Source organism: Diadema setosum, chromosome 9, assembly GCF_964275005.1.
Source record: "Diadema setosum chromosome 9, eeDiaSeto1, whole genome shotgun sequence".
In the NCBI taxonomy this organism is placed as follows: Eukaryota; Metazoa; Echinodermata; class Echinoidea; order Diadematoida; family Diadematidae; genus Diadema; species Diadema setosum.
The window spans coordinates 12,946,622-12,968,456 of record NC_092693.1 but is presented as its reverse complement, the minus strand read 5'-3'; the positions used below and the strand labels follow the sequence as shown (position 1 = coordinate 12,968,456).

The following is a 21,835-nucleotide window of genomic DNA, read 5'->3' as shown; positions in this document are numbered from 1 at the left end:
TGGGTTTGTGTTTTACGTATCTCAGCTGTTAATTCCACTGCCAAGGAAAATAGGCATACATGACTCTTTTCACCTAAAAACAATTAATTCATATGGGATGGGAATACCTTGGGGCTATACCTGTCAAGGGCCCTGCATCCGGGCCAATATCGCACCTCTTTTAATCGAATTCTTTAATGTTGAATTAAATTTAGCAAAAATTTCGCCTAGATGACATGGTAGTTCAATGTCATATTAATCTCTTCATTCAAATTTATTTTGAAACATTCACATTACCTCTAGCCTTATTCTAAATAACACTTTTTCAACTGAAATCCATATATAAGACAAGTACCATTCCACTATCCGTTCATTCATAAATTCATAATGATATAGTCACGTGATTACATGCTGCGCTCGTTCATTCAAATTGATTTCTGGCCATCTAATTTAACATGTTCTGCAGTCAATTAAACAGATATGTTCATGCTTGGCCTCTTTCCTTATTTTCTTTCGTCGTAGTTATTGTTTTGTAAGCATCATAGCATTTCATGTTTTCGTATTCGTTTAAGAGACTTTGACACCATTTTTTTTAACGTGCTTTTTGAATCCAAAGAAGTAAGAAGCCACAAATTATCTGGCCGTTACGAGCGCTTTATTACGAGCAGTCGGCCAGTTCCAAGAAGTCAAGGTTATGATCCTCAAATGTTGTTTTTTTTTTTTAATAATTCTTTCTATGTATTCTAGAGATATACGTCTGTATCTATTGTGCTGTCATGACTATAAAAAATGAAGTTAATCTGCATTACTGGTACACGTAAAGGCCTATAATGACATGTATATGAAAGAGAAGGAGCGTTACCAGTCTGGCTACAGAACAACCAAATCCAGTTATACTAGATAAGAAATATGATACTTTTACTGCTTTATAACAGTAATTTATAGATGAAACGAAAACACACAAAGAAAGACATGTTAAAATGATCTGAAACAAAGCAATAGCATGATTTGAATTTGAATGAACACGTTTGGAATTTTACTGTCTTTCGCGAAATTTAATGACTGAAATACCCTTTTCGGCAAGTCAAGGCGAATTTGAATGAACGTAGGGTACCAGCCAATTTGAATACCCATTTTACGAATTCGAACCTTCTACCAAATGAACCAACAAAAGTGCGAAATTGGCTGTGAAAACCTAACTGGCTTTGATGTTTTGGGTATCTATGATGTAAACTAAGGCCTACTTCGATTGTAAAAGAAAAACAACTATGACTCTTTTCAGCTAAATGATGTCATTATAATTATGTGGGGGAGGGGCACTTTTATGGCTACTGTAACCTGGGCCCAGTTCAAGATGAAATGACTGGTTTTCGTAATATGGTCATCTTGGTTGTGCACTATACAGAAGTATGCTTCTTTTGAAAATTTCTTGAGTGTTTTGCTACTGTAACCTATGGGACCCCGTATACAGGATAAGATGACTTGCTTTAGTGTTCGTGATATCTCTGTTCAGTAGGCCCTGATATTAACGTTACAAAAGAATTTGTAAAACCATTTTCAACTGATTCACAGTACATGTATAATGGATGGGACACTGTGGAGCTACTGTCTGGGGCTCTGTGCAGGATAAAATAACTAGCCTTGGTGTGTTGAATATCTCTGATAGGTACTTCTTCCAGTGCAAAAGAAATTACCCATGTTTGGGGCTATACTGTGCGGGGCCCCATACAGGATAAAATAACTGGCTTTGGTATTTTGGATATCTCTGATGGATACTACTTCCATTGCAAAAGAAATTAGCCGTTACCCTTTTCAGCTGAATGAAACTAATGTGTGTGTGTGTGTGTGTGTGTGTGTATGTGTGTGTATGAGGAGAGGGGGGGGGGCACTTTGGGGCTACTGTCTGGGGCCCCGTTCATGATAAAATAACTGGCTTTGGTGCTTTGGATATCTCTGATGGGTATACTTCCATTGCAAAAGAAATTAGCCGTGACCCATTTTGGCTGAATAAAACTAATGTGTGTGTGTGTGTGTGTGTGTGTGTGTGTTGGGGTGCACTTCGGGGCTACTGTCTGGGACCCCGTACAGGATAAAATAACTGGCTTTAGTGTTTTGGATATCTCTGATGAGTATGCCTACTACTTCCAATTGCAAAAGAAAGTAGCCATGACCCTTTTCAGCTGAATAAAATCAATGTGTGTGTGTGTGTGGGGGGGGGGGGGAGCTCCTTTGGGGCTACTGTCCGGGGCCCCGTACTGGATAACATAGCTGACTTTGGTGTTTTTGATATCTCTGATGGGTACTCCTTCCATTGCAAATGAAATTAGCCGTGACTCTTCTCAGCTACACGAATGAAATCAATGTTTGTGTGTGTTTGTACGTATGGCCTATGGGGGTGGGGGGGGGGTGGGGGCACTTTGGGGATACTGTCTGGGGCCCCGTACAGGATAAAGTAGCTGGTATTGGTGTTTTGAATATCTCTGATGGGAACTACTTCAATTGCAAAAGAAATTAGCCGTTACTCTTTTCAACTGAATAAAATCAATGTTTGTGTGTTTTTGTACGTAGGCCTATGGTGGGTGGGGCCCTTTGGGCTACTGTCTAGGGCCCCGTACAGGATAAAATAGCTGGCATTGGTGTTTTGTATATCTCTGATGGGAACTACTTCCATTGCAAAAGAAATTAGCCGTGACCCTTTTCAGCTGAATAACACCATATTTGTGGGGCCCTTTGGGGCTACTGTCTGGGGCCCCGTACAGGATAAAATAGCTGTTATTGCTGTTTTCATGATAAGTACACCCAAAGGAACAATATCCGCCAACTTTTGTCCGTGACCCCCTTCGGCTGAATAAATCCATTTTTCGGGGTCCCTTTTTGTGGTCCCTAGGCTTACGGTACAGGATGTGACTTGCCAGCAATTCATTTTATTGACCCTTGGACACATCCTTATATGATGAGACCATTAAAAAGTGTGACCCTTTTCAGCTGAATAAATCTTCTGGGCCCCCGGTCTATGAGAACTGTCAGATAATTGCTGTTTACACAAGACATGGGGATATTGAACTTTGAATCCTAAACAGCTTGCACAAGATCTAGACGAGTGAATTCACTCATGCACGACCCTCTCATATGTACATGAATCCATTAAATGCTCTGCAAATACATGGGCAGTCTGTCTATTGTTGTCATGGAAGAAAAGGAAATCAATATCAATATTTATATTACACATAATCACAGAAGATTGAGATAAAATGATGACTGTCAATTTTGGGCTACCTGTTTTATGAAATCACATTGTAAGATTTGATTCATATCATGTATCATATCATATCATATCATATCATATCATAAAATACACGGTTTGCTCACTTTTCTTGGAAGAGGGTCCCCATCAAGTGTCCAAATGCATTGCAAATCATTGCTACACTAAAACATGTGGTAGTGTAGTAAATACATGGAATTTTTTACACTACACTTTCACATTCTAGATAGCAGTGCCACTATCACTGAAATTCTGGAGGTTAGACACCCTTCATACAATGAAAACAGCACACTGATCAGTTTAAAGCAATTGAGCCTACAACAGCACCCATCACAAAAATTAGACAGCCGTCAAGTCTCTTCTAAGACTTTACAAACTAGAATCATAATTTCTAAATCATCCATTTGGTAGTAAATGCACAGGCTCAATTTGACTGCATCATGACTTTTCATTTGTTGACTTCCAATCACTGATAGTTGAGACCTCCAAATCTAATTAATCCATCATGTGACCTGTTCCAGAGTTCTACTGGCCTAGCCTACAGCCTTGGAGCCTTTTCTCTTTCATTACTTCCTCAAGACAGTTATACTAAAGTCTATTCATATAAAGAGAAAGGAAGCAGCTCATGGATAGAATACAGGCCTTTGGACACACAGCTTAGGTAGCCTTCCCGAAGGTCTTACAGGTATTGTTTACAATTGGGAGCAGTGATCTAAAAAATGTTCGAGTTATCACATCTGATGCATGTATGTTTACATCATTGTAGGTCAATTGTATCACACAACGTCTTACCATGTAAACATTTCAAAATAAAGCCTTAAATATCAGGAGATATCACAATTTTTCTAAATAAAGCATATTAAACTGTAGACAGTTTATTCTAGAGAGAAACTTATTATAACTTTGGTTCACATTTTGTATATTTAACAATACCTAACATCAATTATACTGATTAATATTTTGACACTGATTGTTTCTATCCCTGACTCTCATTTTAGAACTAAGAATTTTAGAACGAAGAATTTTAGAACCATTTTAGAACCTTTAAATAAAAGTGTAGTGGAATGAAAGTGTTTGGGGGGGGGGGGGAACAGTGCTTAGCCTCTGTCCAAGGCCCTCACCCTGTATAATTGTGTGACAAGGATGAGCAGAGCGGCATCACACAAGACTAGAATCAAGCCACCAGCAAGAGGCAAGCCAAGCAAGAGGGCTTTTGGAAACCCGTCCAAAATTGCAAACTTAAACTTTCAATTGCTGTAAAACAAGATATTTTTTTGGCACAAAATTTTCGCAAATTGGAATTGACTACCTTTTTTTGCGGCATGAAATTTTCATGAATTGTTGCTGATATTCAATGCATGTACAAGCAGTATAGACAAAAATTTTTGCATGCATTTTAATTTCATGAATCTTGGCTCTCGTGAAATTTGCAAAATTAAAATGCAGTTGAATATTTCTGGTTTTACAGTACCAAATTTTGCTAGTGGCTTTTCATATCATTATTATCATGGTGAAAATCACATCAAATCAGCAAACAAAGAAGCCTATACATGTAGGGGCAGTGATTTTCCGTTTCAAAAAATTGCCTTTTCCGTTTCAGAAAATCATGAATTCCGTTTCAACATGGTGAAAAAACGGAAATTCCGTTTTCCCATATAAATTGTACACACAAAAAATGCAAATTCCGTTTACATGTATTTGCATGCAAAAATGAACAAAAATTAAATGATTGCTATTTGAAGTTTGTGTACCTGTGTAATCGCGTATACATTCATACATGTTATGCATAGTGTATACCTGATGTTTTCCAACCTCTGTACCACACACCCATGAAGACAAATGAAATGAAACATCAGGATTACAATCTATTTATTTCGACTGTCAAAACATGCACAGGGATCTCGCTTAACTTTTTTCCTTGGTTGCCAGCCGGGCAACCTATAGAGTTTTTTAGGTTGCCAAAGGGTGGTTTAGGTTGCCAAATGGCGGTTTAGGCTGCCACAGTGATAATGTTCGAAGAGTATTGCGTAATGTGTAAATCTGCGGGGTTAATTATGGCGATGATAAAGAGGGCTGTTTACACTGCTGTTTACACGACTGTTTACACTGCTGTCTACAAATTAAAAAACAAATATACAAAGTGAAATAAGTCTCTGAGTCTCAACTAGTGACTTACTAGTCAAGTGTTTTTATTCTTTTAGAAGCTGCAAACAGAATACATGATAATCAGTTTAATAAGCAGTGTTGATAAAAACTTCAGCACTAAAAGAACAATCAATCTATCTAAATCTTTCTTCAGTCAATACATTGTAATCCAGTTAATCATGCAGTGGGACATTACATATTTGTGTATCACTATCAAAGCCTGACCTGCAGTATCAACAACTATCATTATGTCCTCTTTCTTGACTTGCTAGTCAAGTGACTTATTACTGTCTAGTCAAGTCTTTTTATTCCTTCAGAAGGTCTAAACAAATAAAAAATTTCAGCACTAAAGGAACAATCAATTTATCTTTCTTCAGTCAATAATCCAGACAAGAAACTAGCACTCATTTCACTCTGATCTTTCCTCATTCTGGCCTCCCCTACACCTTCCCGATTTCCGTGTTTCTGTCAGGTGAAACGACATGTTCAAATACAAGAATAAAACAACAGTAGATATTGATTGAAACTCGACACCATTCATGCCAGCCAGGCCAGGCTGCCATGTAACTTCAAAGCACATTCCGACAGCTGGCTGGCAAACCACATGGCAGAGGAATTTGCGCTCGCGTGTAGATTGCTCGACTGGAGGAGGGAGGGCCTGGGAACAGCCCCTTGGTGATTAGTCTGTGAGTTATCAATAGCAGACCTTTTGAACAATTGCAAACGTCATGATACTATTTTGTCTTCCTTTCGGACTGAAAGAAAAACATCAAAAAGACGAGTTGAGTGTCACAAATTTTTACATAGCCATGCAAAAAGATTACTACACTCATGTCATGGCAAGAAATGAATCAATATTCCAAGACAAATACAAAGCAGCCTCGGGTACCTATAGACGGTGACATCGAGACGCCATGCATTCAACCATGCACGTTGTTGGGGAGCAACATGTTGGAGTTGGCAGGGAGAGGTGATCCTTGAGTTTGTGAGAACTTCCCGATACTCAGTGACAACACGATTGTGACAATCTCAAAACAAAGCTGATCCTTGTGGTCTCACGCCCAGCAAATCTGCGTGCTACTTCTCAATTCGAAGGAACTTTATCTCTGATCTGTTGAGTTGTTTTTGCTGATTCTTAGGAACTTTTCATGCCTGAAGTTCAAATGGATGGTTGCCAAAAATTTCATGATTCACAAAGCTTAAGAATTTACTGAAACATTGCCTACTATATTCATATGAAATGTCAAACTTAGAGGGTACAAATCAATGTGGACGATCATCCACATCTCATATTTCAAATGCAATTAGACAATATTTCAGTAATTTATTTTAGACTGTTGATGCTGCAGTAAAGACATCAGAAATTTCATATGAACTTGAAAGTGTTAGGATGAAGACAAAAAAAAATCTCGGCAGAAAACAAATACAAGTCTTTTTTTATTGTCACTGGTAGTCACAATTGTGTTTTACAGATTGATAAATCAATAGGTATTATAGTATTGTATTACACATAGTTACAATCTCATAAAGAATGTGACATTCAAACACCTAAATTAAGCTCATCAAATATCGCAGGTGAGTGAGCTTAAACGAAAGAAATATAAAATCATTACATTTGTAATCCTGGGTCTTCGCCCTGGGGCTTCGACTTGAGCTATCTTTAATTACCGGTAAACATTCTTTCCCTGTTCATCTCCAACACCCCAGACAGTTCATGACCTCCAAGAATGCGCCAATACGCGCGGTTTCTTCTGTTGAATGGTCTCTCTCTCTCCACCCCTCCCCATTCCCCAGTCTGGCACCTTGGCATCGTGGGATTTTTCTTGTTTTTCTGCGTGAAGTTGGTGTTCACATCATGCATTGTGCTCTATACACACGACACATGTGGAGCAGGCAGGCATAGCAAGTCACCACTCGACTCACCTGCTGGCAGCTTACCGCGAGCAGAAAACAGCAGTTTCTTCTGTTGCCGCTACTTTCACTGCCAAAATACTAGCTTTATCATCACACATTATTCGGCGAGACACACATTGTATTTTGGAATATAAATGGACTTTCAGTTGGTGTTGGATTGAGTAAGTGTTCGACAGTTATTGAAACTCAAGTCTCCGCAGTCTGTGAATATCGTGGACATGTAATAATGATTAATTTACAGCTTCTGTTGGATTCATTTTTACTTTTATGTGTTTTATTTTGTTGAAAAGTGATTTTCCGTGATTTTCCGTGTGGATTACTTTTTCCGTTTCAAATGGCCGTTTCCGCGTTTTCCGTCCGTTTTCCGCGATCGCGGAAAATCACTGTCCCTATACATGTCATCATGTTTTTTTTCACTGATGACCTCTGGGCAAATCCTGCAATTCCATCAGTTGAGGTGAATGACTAAATTATTCAGTAAAGAGTGTCCAGCAAATTAACCCCTCTCCCAGTTTATGACACAAGCACACTGACTCATGTCAAAAGAAGCTCACACTGACATGCTAAGCTTCGACTCCTAGTCCAGCAATTTCATCACTTCAAGTGACTAACTAAATTATTCAGAAAGAATAGCTAGCCAATTAACCTCTCTACAAGTTTATGATACACACAGATTTGCAGGTGTAAAAAAGTCCTCACACTGACACACTCGGCTTCGGCTCTTGAATCACACATGATGGTCAATGCTTACAACAATGTGAGGGTCTTTGTAGAAAGGCTAGGGGAACACTTGTAGTCTTTACTCAAAACTGGCATTTACAATCTGTTTCATCCCAACAAAGGTGGGGAATGGTCATTTTCATTTTTTTTTTTTTTTTTTTTTTTACAGAGCTTGGAAGCTGGGGTACAACATTATAATAAAGTCAAAGTGTGTCACTGCTTTCCAACAAGTATACCATTACTGAAATATGAGAGAGAGAAAAAAAAAATGAATTACAGTAGTAAATTACACCTTGGGGAAAGTTGGTGGCATACTGTTCTGGATGAATACATAAATTTATGCAAATTTTCATACATTGACTCTCAATCACACTGACAGTTAAAGGAGTTGTAGTGGGCCATGGATTCAAATCAAGAGGTCTCTGGTTCAAGTTCACGAACAGCATCCACTCGGCCCTCAGGCATGGCACTTTTTCCGCACTGCTTTATAGTCCTTCGGAAGGGACTTCAAGCCATGATAGCTGGCTAATAAGCATTTAAAATGGGACAAGTAGTAAGTCTACTTATGATCATTGGGACTCTATCAAAAGCAAGTTAGTATATTGACTTTCCTGAAGGATTATTTCATTAGTTCTAGATTGCAGTATGTTATACATTTAATAACAATGATAAAGACACATTTGTATGATGTTTCTCCCCTGTCCCTTTCTGATGTAAACACTAATACTGTACACGCCAAATATTTCACAAGGTTTTTATTTCACGAATTTAAAGACAAGCAAAAATATTAGCTCTGATCCCGACATCAATGTGACATGCATGCATACATTTCTCTTTTTAGTTACTGTACTCATCGTTTGTGAATTTAACCACTCGTGATGTCTGAAGTCCCGATTTGTGAAAAAATCAGATTGCTGAATAGATGGCATATACATGTATGTCGCAACAGGGCACTGCCCCCTCCCTACAACATACCCCCCCCCCCCCCAACTTGCTAAAGTGACATTAGAGCCACAATATGGTGTGAGAAGTACTCAGCACCTGAACCTTACCATTATATACAATCCTTGGCTTTGTGAGGCAGGCAAGGAGATGTAGCTCTATATTGTCGGCACCAACAAACTTGGAACACACTGGACACTTGATACCTGCAGACACAAAATTGAAATCAAAGAACATAGAAAGAATAAAATCATTCCACCATGTTATTGTAAACTGTACACCATTTGCTTACTAACTGTATACAATGATAATGCTGTAAACAGAAATAACCCTACCACAATTATTGCCTTTTGTACCATCTTTATTATTAACATTATTATTATCAACATTATGATCAATATCATCATAAAAGATGGTGATGGTAATGATGCTTATCATTAAATCATAATCTATACTAAATATTATCATCATTGTTATCATCATTATCATAACACCTCTCATAAACAATAGCAAATAGATGCAAATACAGTACATAATCATCATGTGCACATCACCATGCACTGCAATATACAATGTAAAGCACACACATGTACAATAATTATTTTCACATTGCTGAGAAACTGATGAAACCATGCTTTCTCTAGAGATAATCTCTTTTCCATTATAAGTATCAAAATCGATTGCTAGTAAAATGCTAGCAGAGGGACTTCTGTTATGCCTGATAGCTGCTCTTATAAATTGTATTCAAACATTTCCAACAATAAAGACAGTCCAGGATCTGCTCTCTGAGACATTCACACTTGACTGCTCAGACAGATCATTTCCCTGTCGCCACTTGCAGAGCTGGAAAAAGATGCCCTTATAAATATTCCACTCCGATGCAATCTTTAAACCACTTCCCAACCACTACACAGTCATATATGGAAAGTAAATTTCTTTACTTGTACAAAATGCACATATTGCATCACGTACAATGATCAGGGGAAGTTTTAAAGCGGCATGAAGGAATGTTCTCAGGGTGTACATATAAGTCATGGTACAGTGTACCATACACTCTATGTTATTGTTGAGAAAATGCCTACTCATTCATTGACATTAAAAGGTTGTTGTTGTTGTTGTTGTTGTTGTTGTTGTTGTTGTTGTTGACGGATGTTTGTACTACAACGTACATGTACGTGAAGATGAATAAGCCAGGTTTACAGGTGCATTCGTACAGCACTGGCTGGCAGTGGGGAAAACAAATCATCCTGAACGTGTTGATCAAGACACACAGCTGATCATTGATGGATTGACTGTATTGATGATAGACTCAACCAAAGTGGACTGAAAACCATCCATACAATCTCCAGATTCTCAGCTCCGAAAATCTGCGATGTGCATTTGATAGAATCTTGAACTAACAAGTATTGCAGCAGTCATGGAATGATTCTAATAACCCTCGACAGGGACAAGGAAACTGGCTGCATAATGCACAAACAGTAGCACTGCCTATGTATGATAGAAAGGTGCATCAAGACAAGACCTTGTACACGTCCCACTACAGTAAGTGTGTCCTTGGGAGGATTTCCTCATTCGTTTTGCATGTATCCCTCTATACATACTGCTTTAATGAACAATACAGGTGGACACAAAGCTACAATGTATTTGTATACCTGTAAAGATATTATGAGCTGCTAATTCCATAACTCTGGGTGAAGTGTAACATCAATTGATAATCTTTACGGAGGTTATCATTATCCTTGGGGCCAGGTCTACAGGGTACAAGGATGTTACCTTGAATTCCCATTCCATAGTGTATACAAAAACCTGGTTTGCAACATTTAAGAAGTACATTTGTATACTTTCATCATCCTTCCAGCTCTTTCACATACTGTGTTTGATTACAATACAGGTGAGAAACAAACAAGCAAAACAAGCGTAAAGGAATATTATGTACAATTGTGTAGGAAGCAAGCATCTGTACAAAAGAACCTGCCTACACACTCTTTGAAAGAAATTATGTATGATAATTTTATGGCAGCATCACACATTGCGCACACTCATGTTTCAAAAGAAGCTCATGAATAAATGAGTCTCTCCCTTGTGCTGTATGAACTTTGCAAAGGCTTTGCACATTGTGCTTATTAAACTTTTTAATGCATTCATCTGGTAGTTTGCGAATAAACCTGCTACATTATACACAATGTATGACACAATGATACATGATAAGTTGAATGAAACTATGCTCAAACCATTGCTTCGATACACTATGTAGGCCTAAATGTATATAAATTGAGTGATATGGGTTAATTTTTAGTTTCTTTTCTGAAAACTATGAGGTTTATACCATCATAAGATTTCATACATGAAGTTGAAAAAAACTCTTCTTCAACCATGCACAATTCTGTGACGTCTGCAGAAGGGATATACAACCTTTAAAGGAGTGGTATAGTTTTGGTTTGGAGGGGGATTCAGATTATAACTTGTTGTGACATACATGTAATACTAAAGAATAGAGCACACAATTCTAAGAGGTACTTCAAGTTTATTTGATGAAAATTGGTTTTGAAATGACTGAGATATCTAAAACAAACTAAAACAAAGTGGTCCTAATAAAAGATGGGTCCCACCTTTTCTTAGAATCTCTTTGTTTCTGCATATATATCTCAGCAATTTCAATACCAATTTTCATCAAATAGACTTTGAATTCCTCTTAGAATTATACATTCTTTTATATTTTGTAAGAGATTTCTCCTTACCTCAAAAACAAATCATCTAAAAAGAGGGTGGAAACCTGAAGCCTCATCTCAACCGAAACTGCACTATCCCTTTAAGATCACAACAAAAAGATTGAAGGGAAACCATCAAGAGAGTGTCATAAATTCAGAGATGGTGGTGCAGTAGCTGCTCCTGAAATAAAACCCATCATTTCAGGCGAGGCAAAGGCAAACTCTACACAGGGGGGGATACCATTCACATTGTCGCACGATTCTAATTTGATCATTTTGTACGGCAGGCATGCAGACTGGTATTTCACCTCATATACATCAACCAATTAAGCCCGTCCTCATAGCCTCCTCAAGTACGTTGCTCAGGGGCCTGGCATGAGGGTCACTCAGTCCTTTGGGTTGAGTCAACAAACTGCATGATGTCCATGTAACAGAGGTACATGTATCAACTAATTCATTTCACAATGAATATCATTTCAAATGTGGTGAAGTTTTGCTGTGTCAGTATGAACTTAACCCCCTTGCTAAAGTGATGCATATATATTCACATCTAAAATCTTTCATGGATATGCTGCACTGCAAATTAATTTTTTTACCTCCATTACATGGACATCACATTTAAATAGCATTGGCAAAAAATCTTGTTGTCTGAAATTGCAATATATCTATGATGCTTGAAAAGTAAAACTTGGTGGGATACCATTTCTTTCTGAAGTCATTACTGGCAGATATTTGCTTGGTTTAAATGACGCCTGGTATACTGGTACCTGTACGTCACTAAAGCTGTCCCAACCCTATCAACTGGTCCATGGTATGTGAATGGCAATACAGTGTAATGTTGCAATTTATTCTAAACCATGCTCTATAGACGACTTTCATGAAAGGAGTATTACGCAAGGCAAACGCTAAAGGCATAATTTACCATTTGCAGATGAAAGCATTAGTGCTTTAAAATAGTTCTAAAATGTGAGTTAGGGATAGAAACAACCACTGTCGAAATTTGAATCCGTATAACCGATGTTAAGTGTTGTTAAATACACAAAATGTGAACAATAGTTATAATTAAAATGTTTCCAGACTAAACCGTGTACAGTTACGGTTTATTGAGAAAAACCCTGATATCTCCTTATATTTTAGGTTTTATTGCAAATATTTCAGATGGTAGGATGTTTTATGGTGCAACAGACCTACACATATGCATCAAATATGATATCTCGAACATTTTTGAAATCACTGCTCCCAAAGGTAAACTGGACCTTAAGAAATGTCTCGCCTGCATACAATGGCAATTTATGTTTATAGTGGGGGGGTTTTCTACCTTTTGACCTTGGACCTACATATATCCAAAATCAAAACTTGACCAGCATCTTTACCTGATGTACCTGTAGTTTGAGTTTTGTGGTCATAGCCTAAAGCTAAGGAAAGTTGTTGAGAGCATACAATATATGGCACTTACATTGTGTACATCAGGATATGATAAGTTCATTGATGTTTTGACCCTTTGACTTTGCCAGACTTCACCTACGCATTAGAACTTGACTGGCATCTTTAGATGATGTACTGTACCTGCACTGGTGTGAATTTGGTGGTCGTAACTCAAAGCTGTGGAAAGTTATTGAATGTACACTACAATACAATGTGTACAGTGCTTCTCATGTAAAGTTCACTGATCAGTTGACTTTTGAACTTAAAATATGTAACAGACTTCACCCATATAGTCCATATCTGAACTTGACGTGCATCATTAGGTGATGTATCTGTGGGGTGAGTTTGGTGGTCACAGCTCAAATCTGTGGATAGTCGAGAGTACACCACAATACCATGTGTACAGCGCTTATCAGATAAAGTTCACTGACCATTTGACCTTTGAACTTCTTGAACTTCAACCATATTCAAACTTGATCTGCATCTTTAGGTAATGTACATGTACTTGTGGCGTGAGCTTGGTGGTCATACAACCGTACATGTAGCTCAAATTTGTGGAAAGTTATTGAGAGTACATCACAATACTGTGAGATACAGTGCTTATTAGGAGATGTTCGACTTTTTGACCTTTGACCTTGTTAGACTGCCTGTATTTGAACATGATTAGAATATTTAGGATACATGTATGTACCAGTTGTGTGAGTTTGGTGGCCATAGCTCAAAGCTGTGGAAAGTTTAATAGAGAGAGTATACCAAATTGTTAATGATGCCGACGACTACACGGCCGCTGTCTGCAATGACGATAGAAATATGTCTGGGTTCCGTTACGCAGATGAGACAAAAACAGACAAAAAGAATGGTAGCGTTCAGACCTTTATAGATCAGGGTCTAGTAACTCCTTTCTTTCAGTTCGCACGTTTTGCTAGTCACACTCTACAATCCGTTACATCTGAACACAAAGGGGTAATAGAAAATTCTTTCTGACGAGCGGGAAAAAGATGGCACTAATCTGCTTTACAAAAAAAAAAAAAAGGCAAGTTGCTGGTACTCTCTTGAAGTCACGTACATTGTACATGTATAATTGATAATAAGCCTATCTATAGCACAAAAATACAGGGTACAATGCACCCTGCGTGGCACACAGGTGTACATAAATCCTGAAGTCTACAAGTAATGGAAGCTTTTCATTCCTCGTGCTTCACATTTTTTGCTGGTTTGGAGTAAAAGGATGGACTGCCACAAGAATGAAACATTCACGCCCATGTTAAGTTCAGTTCAGCACAATGAATAGCTATAAATCCTGAAGTCTAGGGGTACTGGAAGCTTTTCAATTGTGCTTCACATGTTATACTGGTTTGAAGTAGAAGTACCAGGATGGACTGCCACACGAATAAAACATTCACACATTTTGGGGCAAATCATTTGCTTATAGGGCCCATTTTTTCCTCTCTCTTCTTTCTTTAAGACACAACAACAACATTCACGCCAGTTCAGGAAATGGACAGCAAAAAACAAACACACACACACATTTGAAAATAATATTCTTGATCAGTTTATTCTTAATTAAGTTTTTATTAGTTCAAAGCCTTTTTGGTATTGACACATTCATATTGCGACTCTTCAGTTTTGTTGTACTTGAGGCTAGCTTTTGCGACACTGCAAGATAAATTTGCCTTGCAAAGAACGCAATAACAATTATACAATAAATCTGAAGTATGATTAGATAGTCATAAATGTAATGACTATCTAAATGATATTAACTTATTTGTTTTATAAAATGGGTTCAAGAATGTAGCCAATCAGAAGTGCTGAAATGAGTCATGTGTGCGATCTTGATTTTCTTACTAACATATTGAAATATAAAGTCTTATCATCTGATAGACTGATATTATACTAAAGATAGTTCTTTGACCCTTTTTATAAACCAAATAATGCACAGGTTTAAGTTCGTGACGTTAGTGGAGATGCAGCGCACTCACACTTGTGCATTATTTGTATAACATTGTTTGAGGACCATGGTCATATGACTATTATGACTTTTCATGGCTTTTGAGTATGAAAGACTATTTGTGTACATGTATATATGGAAAATAACATGAAGCCACGTACAAGTACAGTACACTCACTCTTTCCTAAAACTCTTTCCTAAAGGGTGGCCAAAACTTAGGTTTGGGGCACCCTTTAAATATTTCTTTGTTTGTAAATCATTGCTCATGGTGCACAATTACACATCATTCTCTGATTCCATAGGCTCAATGCCTGTAACTGGACCCACTCCATTTGAGTTGAATTTGGCATAAGTAATGTGATGTCAATGGGGGCAACATTAATACAGATCAATGTATAAAACTTTACATGGAGAACTTAGGGACAATTACCAAGGTAATGTCCTTGGGAGATTCAAAGGGGCAAAGGAGAAAAAAAAGTCTAAAATACGGGATGATCCTGTGAATTGCGGATCATCCAATCAGCTTGCTTAACCCTGGAATGTCGTATCAAGTTATGAAAGTTTTGTGCTCTTTTTCTCAATCATACATGTACATGCCCATTGATGTGTCAAAAATATACTGTGCAGCTGTATGTTGATACCTTATTGCTGTCACTGGATAAACTCTTACCTCTGGCCCACCTCCCTGCTCTGGCTATGCGTACACTGTACATTCAGGTATTTATTTGTTTGTTGTGTATGTGTTTTGGTGTGTGTGTTTTTTTTTTTTTTTTTTTTGGGGGGGGGGAATTGTGAGTATGAGTTTTAACATAGCCAATAATCTGACATCACAAATTCGACAAGTGGGAGTGTAGAGGCACCAATACATGCAACTAATTGCAAGAGAGCAGGAAACAAATGCATGGATTGGAAGGGAGGATGAATACAGACAGCTCAGAATACTGAATAGTCCCATACACATTGCAGTACGATGTATACCTTACTGGCACCTCTGAGTGGATATCTTAATCACATGACTATAAGAAAAAAAAAATGTCCTTCCTCTGTCATCCAATATCTGGAAACTCGTAAGGACGTCTTCCCCTCTTCCCCCCCCCCCCCCCCCAGCATGTCACAAGAAATTTGTACCTTTTTTTCCTCATTGATATACATGTACAATTCTATATGTACCAACACCTTTTAGTGTCTTCATAAAACAGGGCAATATGCAAACAGAATATACATTTTTTGTTTTGTGTTTGTTTTTCTGTCCAGACCCACATTGACAAACAAAGCGAGGCTCCGGCCAGGGTTGGGTAACCTTTTCAGGGTCTGTCTGGCGCTAATTGCAGATTTGGTGCTATTGTTCCCACACCCAGCAGAGATTTCAGTGTAGGCGACTCTGTGCAGTCCAACAACCTGTGCGCACACAAGCTTTATAGGAAAGGCAACTCCCTTCACGCATGAACTGCAAATGAAAAGTTACCAGTCATGTTACAAAGGGCACCAAAATGCATGACAACCTTTTCTTACTATAATGCTGCTTTGCAATACTGCATCATATATATTCATGGGGGAATCAGCAATCACTGACAATATGAGTTACAGTGAACTTGTCTCGCGGTTCTGAAATATCCACCGCTATTACAAACCAATTTAGCATTTTACTGTATACGTCACGTCTAATAGTACATTGTGTCAATGTAGTTGTCCCAAGAAATTCAATTTTTCATAAAAGGGGGGGGGGGAGGGATCTTATTCATTACAGAGACATTGTATGAATACAGTGATGTGGTATGCGAATGGGACCAGTTGCTACACATGCCATCACCAACATGCATTCCTTGTTATCATGATAAAAGACCAACACAAGTGTTGTACAAACTGAAAACTTGCCTTAAAACCACCCCACCCCCCCCACCCCCCACCCCCACCCCCCCCCCCAAAAAAAAAAAAGAAAGAAAAGAACACATGTTACCTCTGATATATTCTGGTATGGGAATGTGCTCCTACCTGTATTAACTAAAAATAACAATTTTTGTAATTATTATTATTATTATTTCGTTTTATTTATACAGGGTAGCCCCGTCAGTAGTCAAGTACTGTTTTCCATGGGGCCCTGTAAACACAAGGTAACAATCACAACATAACATAACTCAATAGGTCATACATCAAACAGAACAGAACTGTTCATGACAATGGGAAAATAAAGAATGAGACTAAATGTAATGGTTTGCAACCGGGTTGGAAAAAAAAAAATCCAACTTACTGTATGAGTTTATAAAGAAAGATGCACCCTCTATAATAAATATAAGTACAATGTACATCATATATATCAAAATATACGTGCCTGAAAAAAAAATACAACAATTAAACTTTTTCTATCAATTTACCAAATCAAAAACTATTATCTATACTAAACTCTTAATTCACTTATACATTATACTATTCTGTACTTCAAAATTCAACATTCATTTCTAACAACGAAAATCAATTATACTCAACATTAATCATCATACAATATCAAACAACATACAATCTGCTTCTTCTACTAACCTCCACTGCAAGATAAATCAACATCCAGCGAAAAAAAAAAAAAGATAAACTTATTACCCAGAACACCATTTCAAATACTGTGAACAAAAAGCGTTCTTACTTTGGGCATTTCGCGCTTGGGGTGGCAGGCTATTCCATAGTAGAGCACCGTCAACTGAAAGGGATCGTTTACCACATTCTGTATTACTCTTGGAATGATAACACCCAAATTCTCCGAACTTCGTGTTCTAAATCCATGAGTGCGGGTGGACAATGTGATTATGTCACACAAGTAAAAGGGTGCGCTGTCATTGATGATATCAAACAATAGTTTGCTTTTCTGAAACTCCATCTTTTTTCCATGTCAATCCATTTCAAGGTACGGAACATTGGAGGTAGAAGTGAGCATGTTTGTTTTAAGTTGTAATTGTAATTTCATACATAGGGCTCATAGTTACATGAAAACAATTGTGAGGGCATGATTTCATCAACTTGCTCATATATATTCATTTGGACTGGTCAAGAAATGTTTTCTGAGAAAAAAAAATGTGAAATTTCAAAAGTGCAAAATCTTCATTTCTTATCTGATTTTTTTACATTTTTGGGACATTCTATACAGTAGGGATTTTTTTTTCTCTTTCTTTTGGAGTTAATTTATATTTGGAGTGGATTTTCTCTTTGAGCTCTTAAACACAAACCATCACAGGATCTGATGTCATTTGTATTTTCTGTCTATAAAGTATGGTGGACAGAAGAAAAAAAAAAATGTGCTATTGTAATACTTTATGTCATACTAATCACATCATTATGATGCAACATTCACTTGATGAACTAGATTCATTAGTGACATGAAGGACTGGAAAACAAATTAGGCATTTGCAGAATATCAACAGATGGCAATGCACAAAATACACAACGGTCTTTGAAAAGCACCTGTAATAATATTTCTCACTGCATTACCATCCTGATGAATCTGAATTCAGATTTTGGTAGTTTTGGAGAAAAAAAAATGTTCTTTTTTTTTGTCACTGAATAATGAAAGAAAGCTTACATGTACCAAGAAAAAGTAATAATATTATGAGGTTTCAAAATTGTGTACTGTATCAAAGGGTGGAAATTTCCAGCTGGGTGGAAATTTTTTTGCATTTCATGTGACCAGAAACAAGCACAAAAAAAGCATATGAATATTTTTGCTTTAAATACAAATCTATACTCTGCATATAACTATGTAATATCCTGATACCGCGAAATTAAAAACACATAAAGCTCATCTTACTCAGCAGAGCACCAAAAAAAAAAAAAAAAAAAAAAAAAAAAAATTACTAGTGCGAAATATATCCACCTTTAAAGTACAACTGGAAAGGAAATACAAGCTCAGCTGCCCCCATGTCGCCATGCACTTCACCTTTGTAATTGGCACTGCTCTTGATATCACATACAGTACTGTGCCAAATATTTTGTAAGCATAATGTTTTGCAATTCAGGGCACGTGAGAAAATTTTGCTGGTGGTTCAATTTGTGATTAAAGAGCAACTAGGATGGAATGAGAAATTGGAATCATCCCTTTTCAACTAGCAGAGTTTATAGTGACATTGAACTTGGGTACATGGTTGGTGCATTGCATGTTGTGTGTTGGGGGGCAATATTTTGATGTGTGGTCAATGTCATAATATCAAATGACTCGCAAACTTAGTTGAAATAAAACCACTGCAAATTATGCCTTTTACAGTACCTGATAGCATGAACTGTGTGCGTGCCTGTGCATGTGTGTTTGTATGTGTGTAATTGACCCATATAGTCTGACAAATTGCAGAAACTGTCTTTTGTATAGGGAAAGTTATAAGGTACCCTGCAACGTATGTACATACATACATCTGGGTGGTCAACTCGGCATTTTATCATGCCACAGCAAAAAGTTAAAATGACTATGCAGCGTCCTACAAGATGCGCAACATTCTAATTGCATTAAAACATCCACACGTAGAGCCTCCTACAAGATGGGCAACATTCTAACTGAATTGCACTGCACTGAATTGATTCTAATTGCACTAAAAAATTTGCCCAAAACACTTCTTTTTTGGGATCAGCTCATGAGCAGTGATCCAGTGTTCAATGGTGTCGTGGCAACTGTAAGATTATTCACCAGAGAATATCTGTTGTAGAACCAAAAGTAAAGTTTCCAGGGCATGGACCCTGGGACAGAGGTACAGGAGGCTATGCCTACATGTGTACAAATACCCAAAATATGGCACAACCTCTCAGAGTCATGCCATGTTTACCTCCGACCGATTAGGACTCTTAACAGCACAAAGCACGTAGCACAAAGTCTGGGGTGAGTCTGGCATAAGTCTGCAATTAAGGTCGTGCTAGATGAGCAGACTCTTAACAGTCGCGGCATGAACAAGGTGCACACTTTTGGTGACCTGAGTTGTCTGTGGCAGAGTGCGCATGATACACTGTATGCGTGCATGAGAAACTGCCACCTCTCTTGAGGAGAAACGCCTGCCCAAGACGACTGGGGGACTCTAAACAGGGGTCTCGCATACCCCCCACCGAGTTAGTATGAAAAAAAAAAAAATTTCTTTTTCATCTGGCATGTCCTCCGGAAGTCCTCCTGAGGTCCTCCTAGACAGGGGACTCTAAATGGGGTAATACTGTATACTCACATACAGTGTCATGAGTATTTTCTGTTAGTGGTGGTTAGTGCTGTTAGTGCTGGTCGGAAATAATGTATCCAGTGACCGAGGTAATAATAGTCTGTAAAGCGTATTGAGATACTTAACAAGTGTGAAATGTGCTATATAAAAACCAGCTATTATTATTTTTTACGTAGCATGATATAATATCAAGGTATATTGTACAACATGTATGGAATACAGCAGGGATCTCGCCAGCGTATATCACCCTTGTCGGTGCCGACAAGCGTGCGGTTTGAAGAAACAATTGCCGACAAGGGTAAAACTTGCCGACAAGGGTAACACCACGCGTGAACTTGCCGACAAGGGTGACTTGCTTGACGAGCTAAGTTCAGACCAATTTCTCGCCTTTTTCAGTCTTTACTATCTGGCTAGAAAAGAATCTAGATGTTGAAAGGAGCAGCAGTTTACAAATACAAGCGCAAAAAGTTATCCACGCAATCACCGCACCGATCACAACAACGTGGCTCAACAGAGCGACGTGCAGTCTGTGCTAGCTGATACACACCACATCACACACTTGCTCACTTACATGCGCTCTGATTTGGGATCCGCACACACATGCACAAAGGAGGTTCACCTTCCTAGTTGCACCCAGCCGGCCAGACAGTCGCCTGCATATAGGGTTGGACCTACTACTAATCGACCGCCTAATGTTTATTTGCTTGATAAGAATACTTAACACTGAAATTCACATAAAAAACTTGACCTACGTGATTGAGAAAATCCAGCTCTATCAAATGCCGTTGTTCCCTTTTCGATTCGAAGTTTCAGTGCAAAAATATCGCCGACGAACTTGCGTGGCCTCGTTTCAGCTCCCCGCGGTAAATCGCGTTTTTAGGATCGACCGCTGATTTTGCATTGACAATGCACGTAAACCGAGTTGTATTGAACACCGTGTTGTACGAAGCTTTTTAGAAGCCTTTTAGAAACTTCCATAGACATTACATTGTGCTGTCATTACGATTCGGTGAAAATATTCATTCGAAATTTTGTCCTTGATTAAAACCATTAATGAACAGTGAATTATCGCGTTTTCCCACGCCATCCTAATCTACATTCAAAGCCAATCCATTTTTATGTGCTTTGCGCGCAGAGAAGTGCGTACTAAGTGTTCAGTGCGCGAATTATACGCGGTCGGTTTCAATAAGGGTGGTCAATGTATGTAGTAGGGCTACCATACAACAGTACAGTATATTGTGAGAGGGAGAGAGAGGACGGAAAGAGAGGGTCGGAGGCCGAAGGAGGCTGAGGAACAAGGCAGTGTTCTGACACGTGCTCGCTTGTTGTCACGCTTGTTGTCGGGTTACGCAAAAACAAACGATATGAAATGCATGCCCCCCTCCGCCAAAGGTTGTATTTTTCTCTTCTTTTTTTTGGCTGCTTTGGTTTGTTTGTTAGTTTGTCTGCCTGTCTGTCTCTCTATTCGCAAAATAAGTCAAAATTTGGGAACAGATTAGGATGAAATTTTCAGGAACAGTTGGTTGGTAAAATGGCGCAAGGAACAGATGATTAAATTTTGATAGTGAGCAGGATTTATAATACCACCGGAATTCACCGCCAGGATCCAGGATTTTTAGAC

General features: G+C 38.2%; 1 protein-coding gene across 1 annotated transcript in view; it reads right to left on the bottom strand.

Moving 5' to 3' along the window:
• The window catches only part of LOC140232912 (uncharacterized), a 55,421-nt gene that overhangs the window by 16,021 nt on the left and 17,565 nt on the right, over positions 1 to 21,835 (bottom strand). The window contains exon 2 of the mRNA XM_072313024.1: positions 9,073 to 9,168. Coding sequence (XP_072169125.1) covers positions 9,073 to 9,168 — 96 coding nt within the window. The remainder of the gene's footprint in view (positions 1 to 9,072; positions 9,169 to 21,835) is intronic.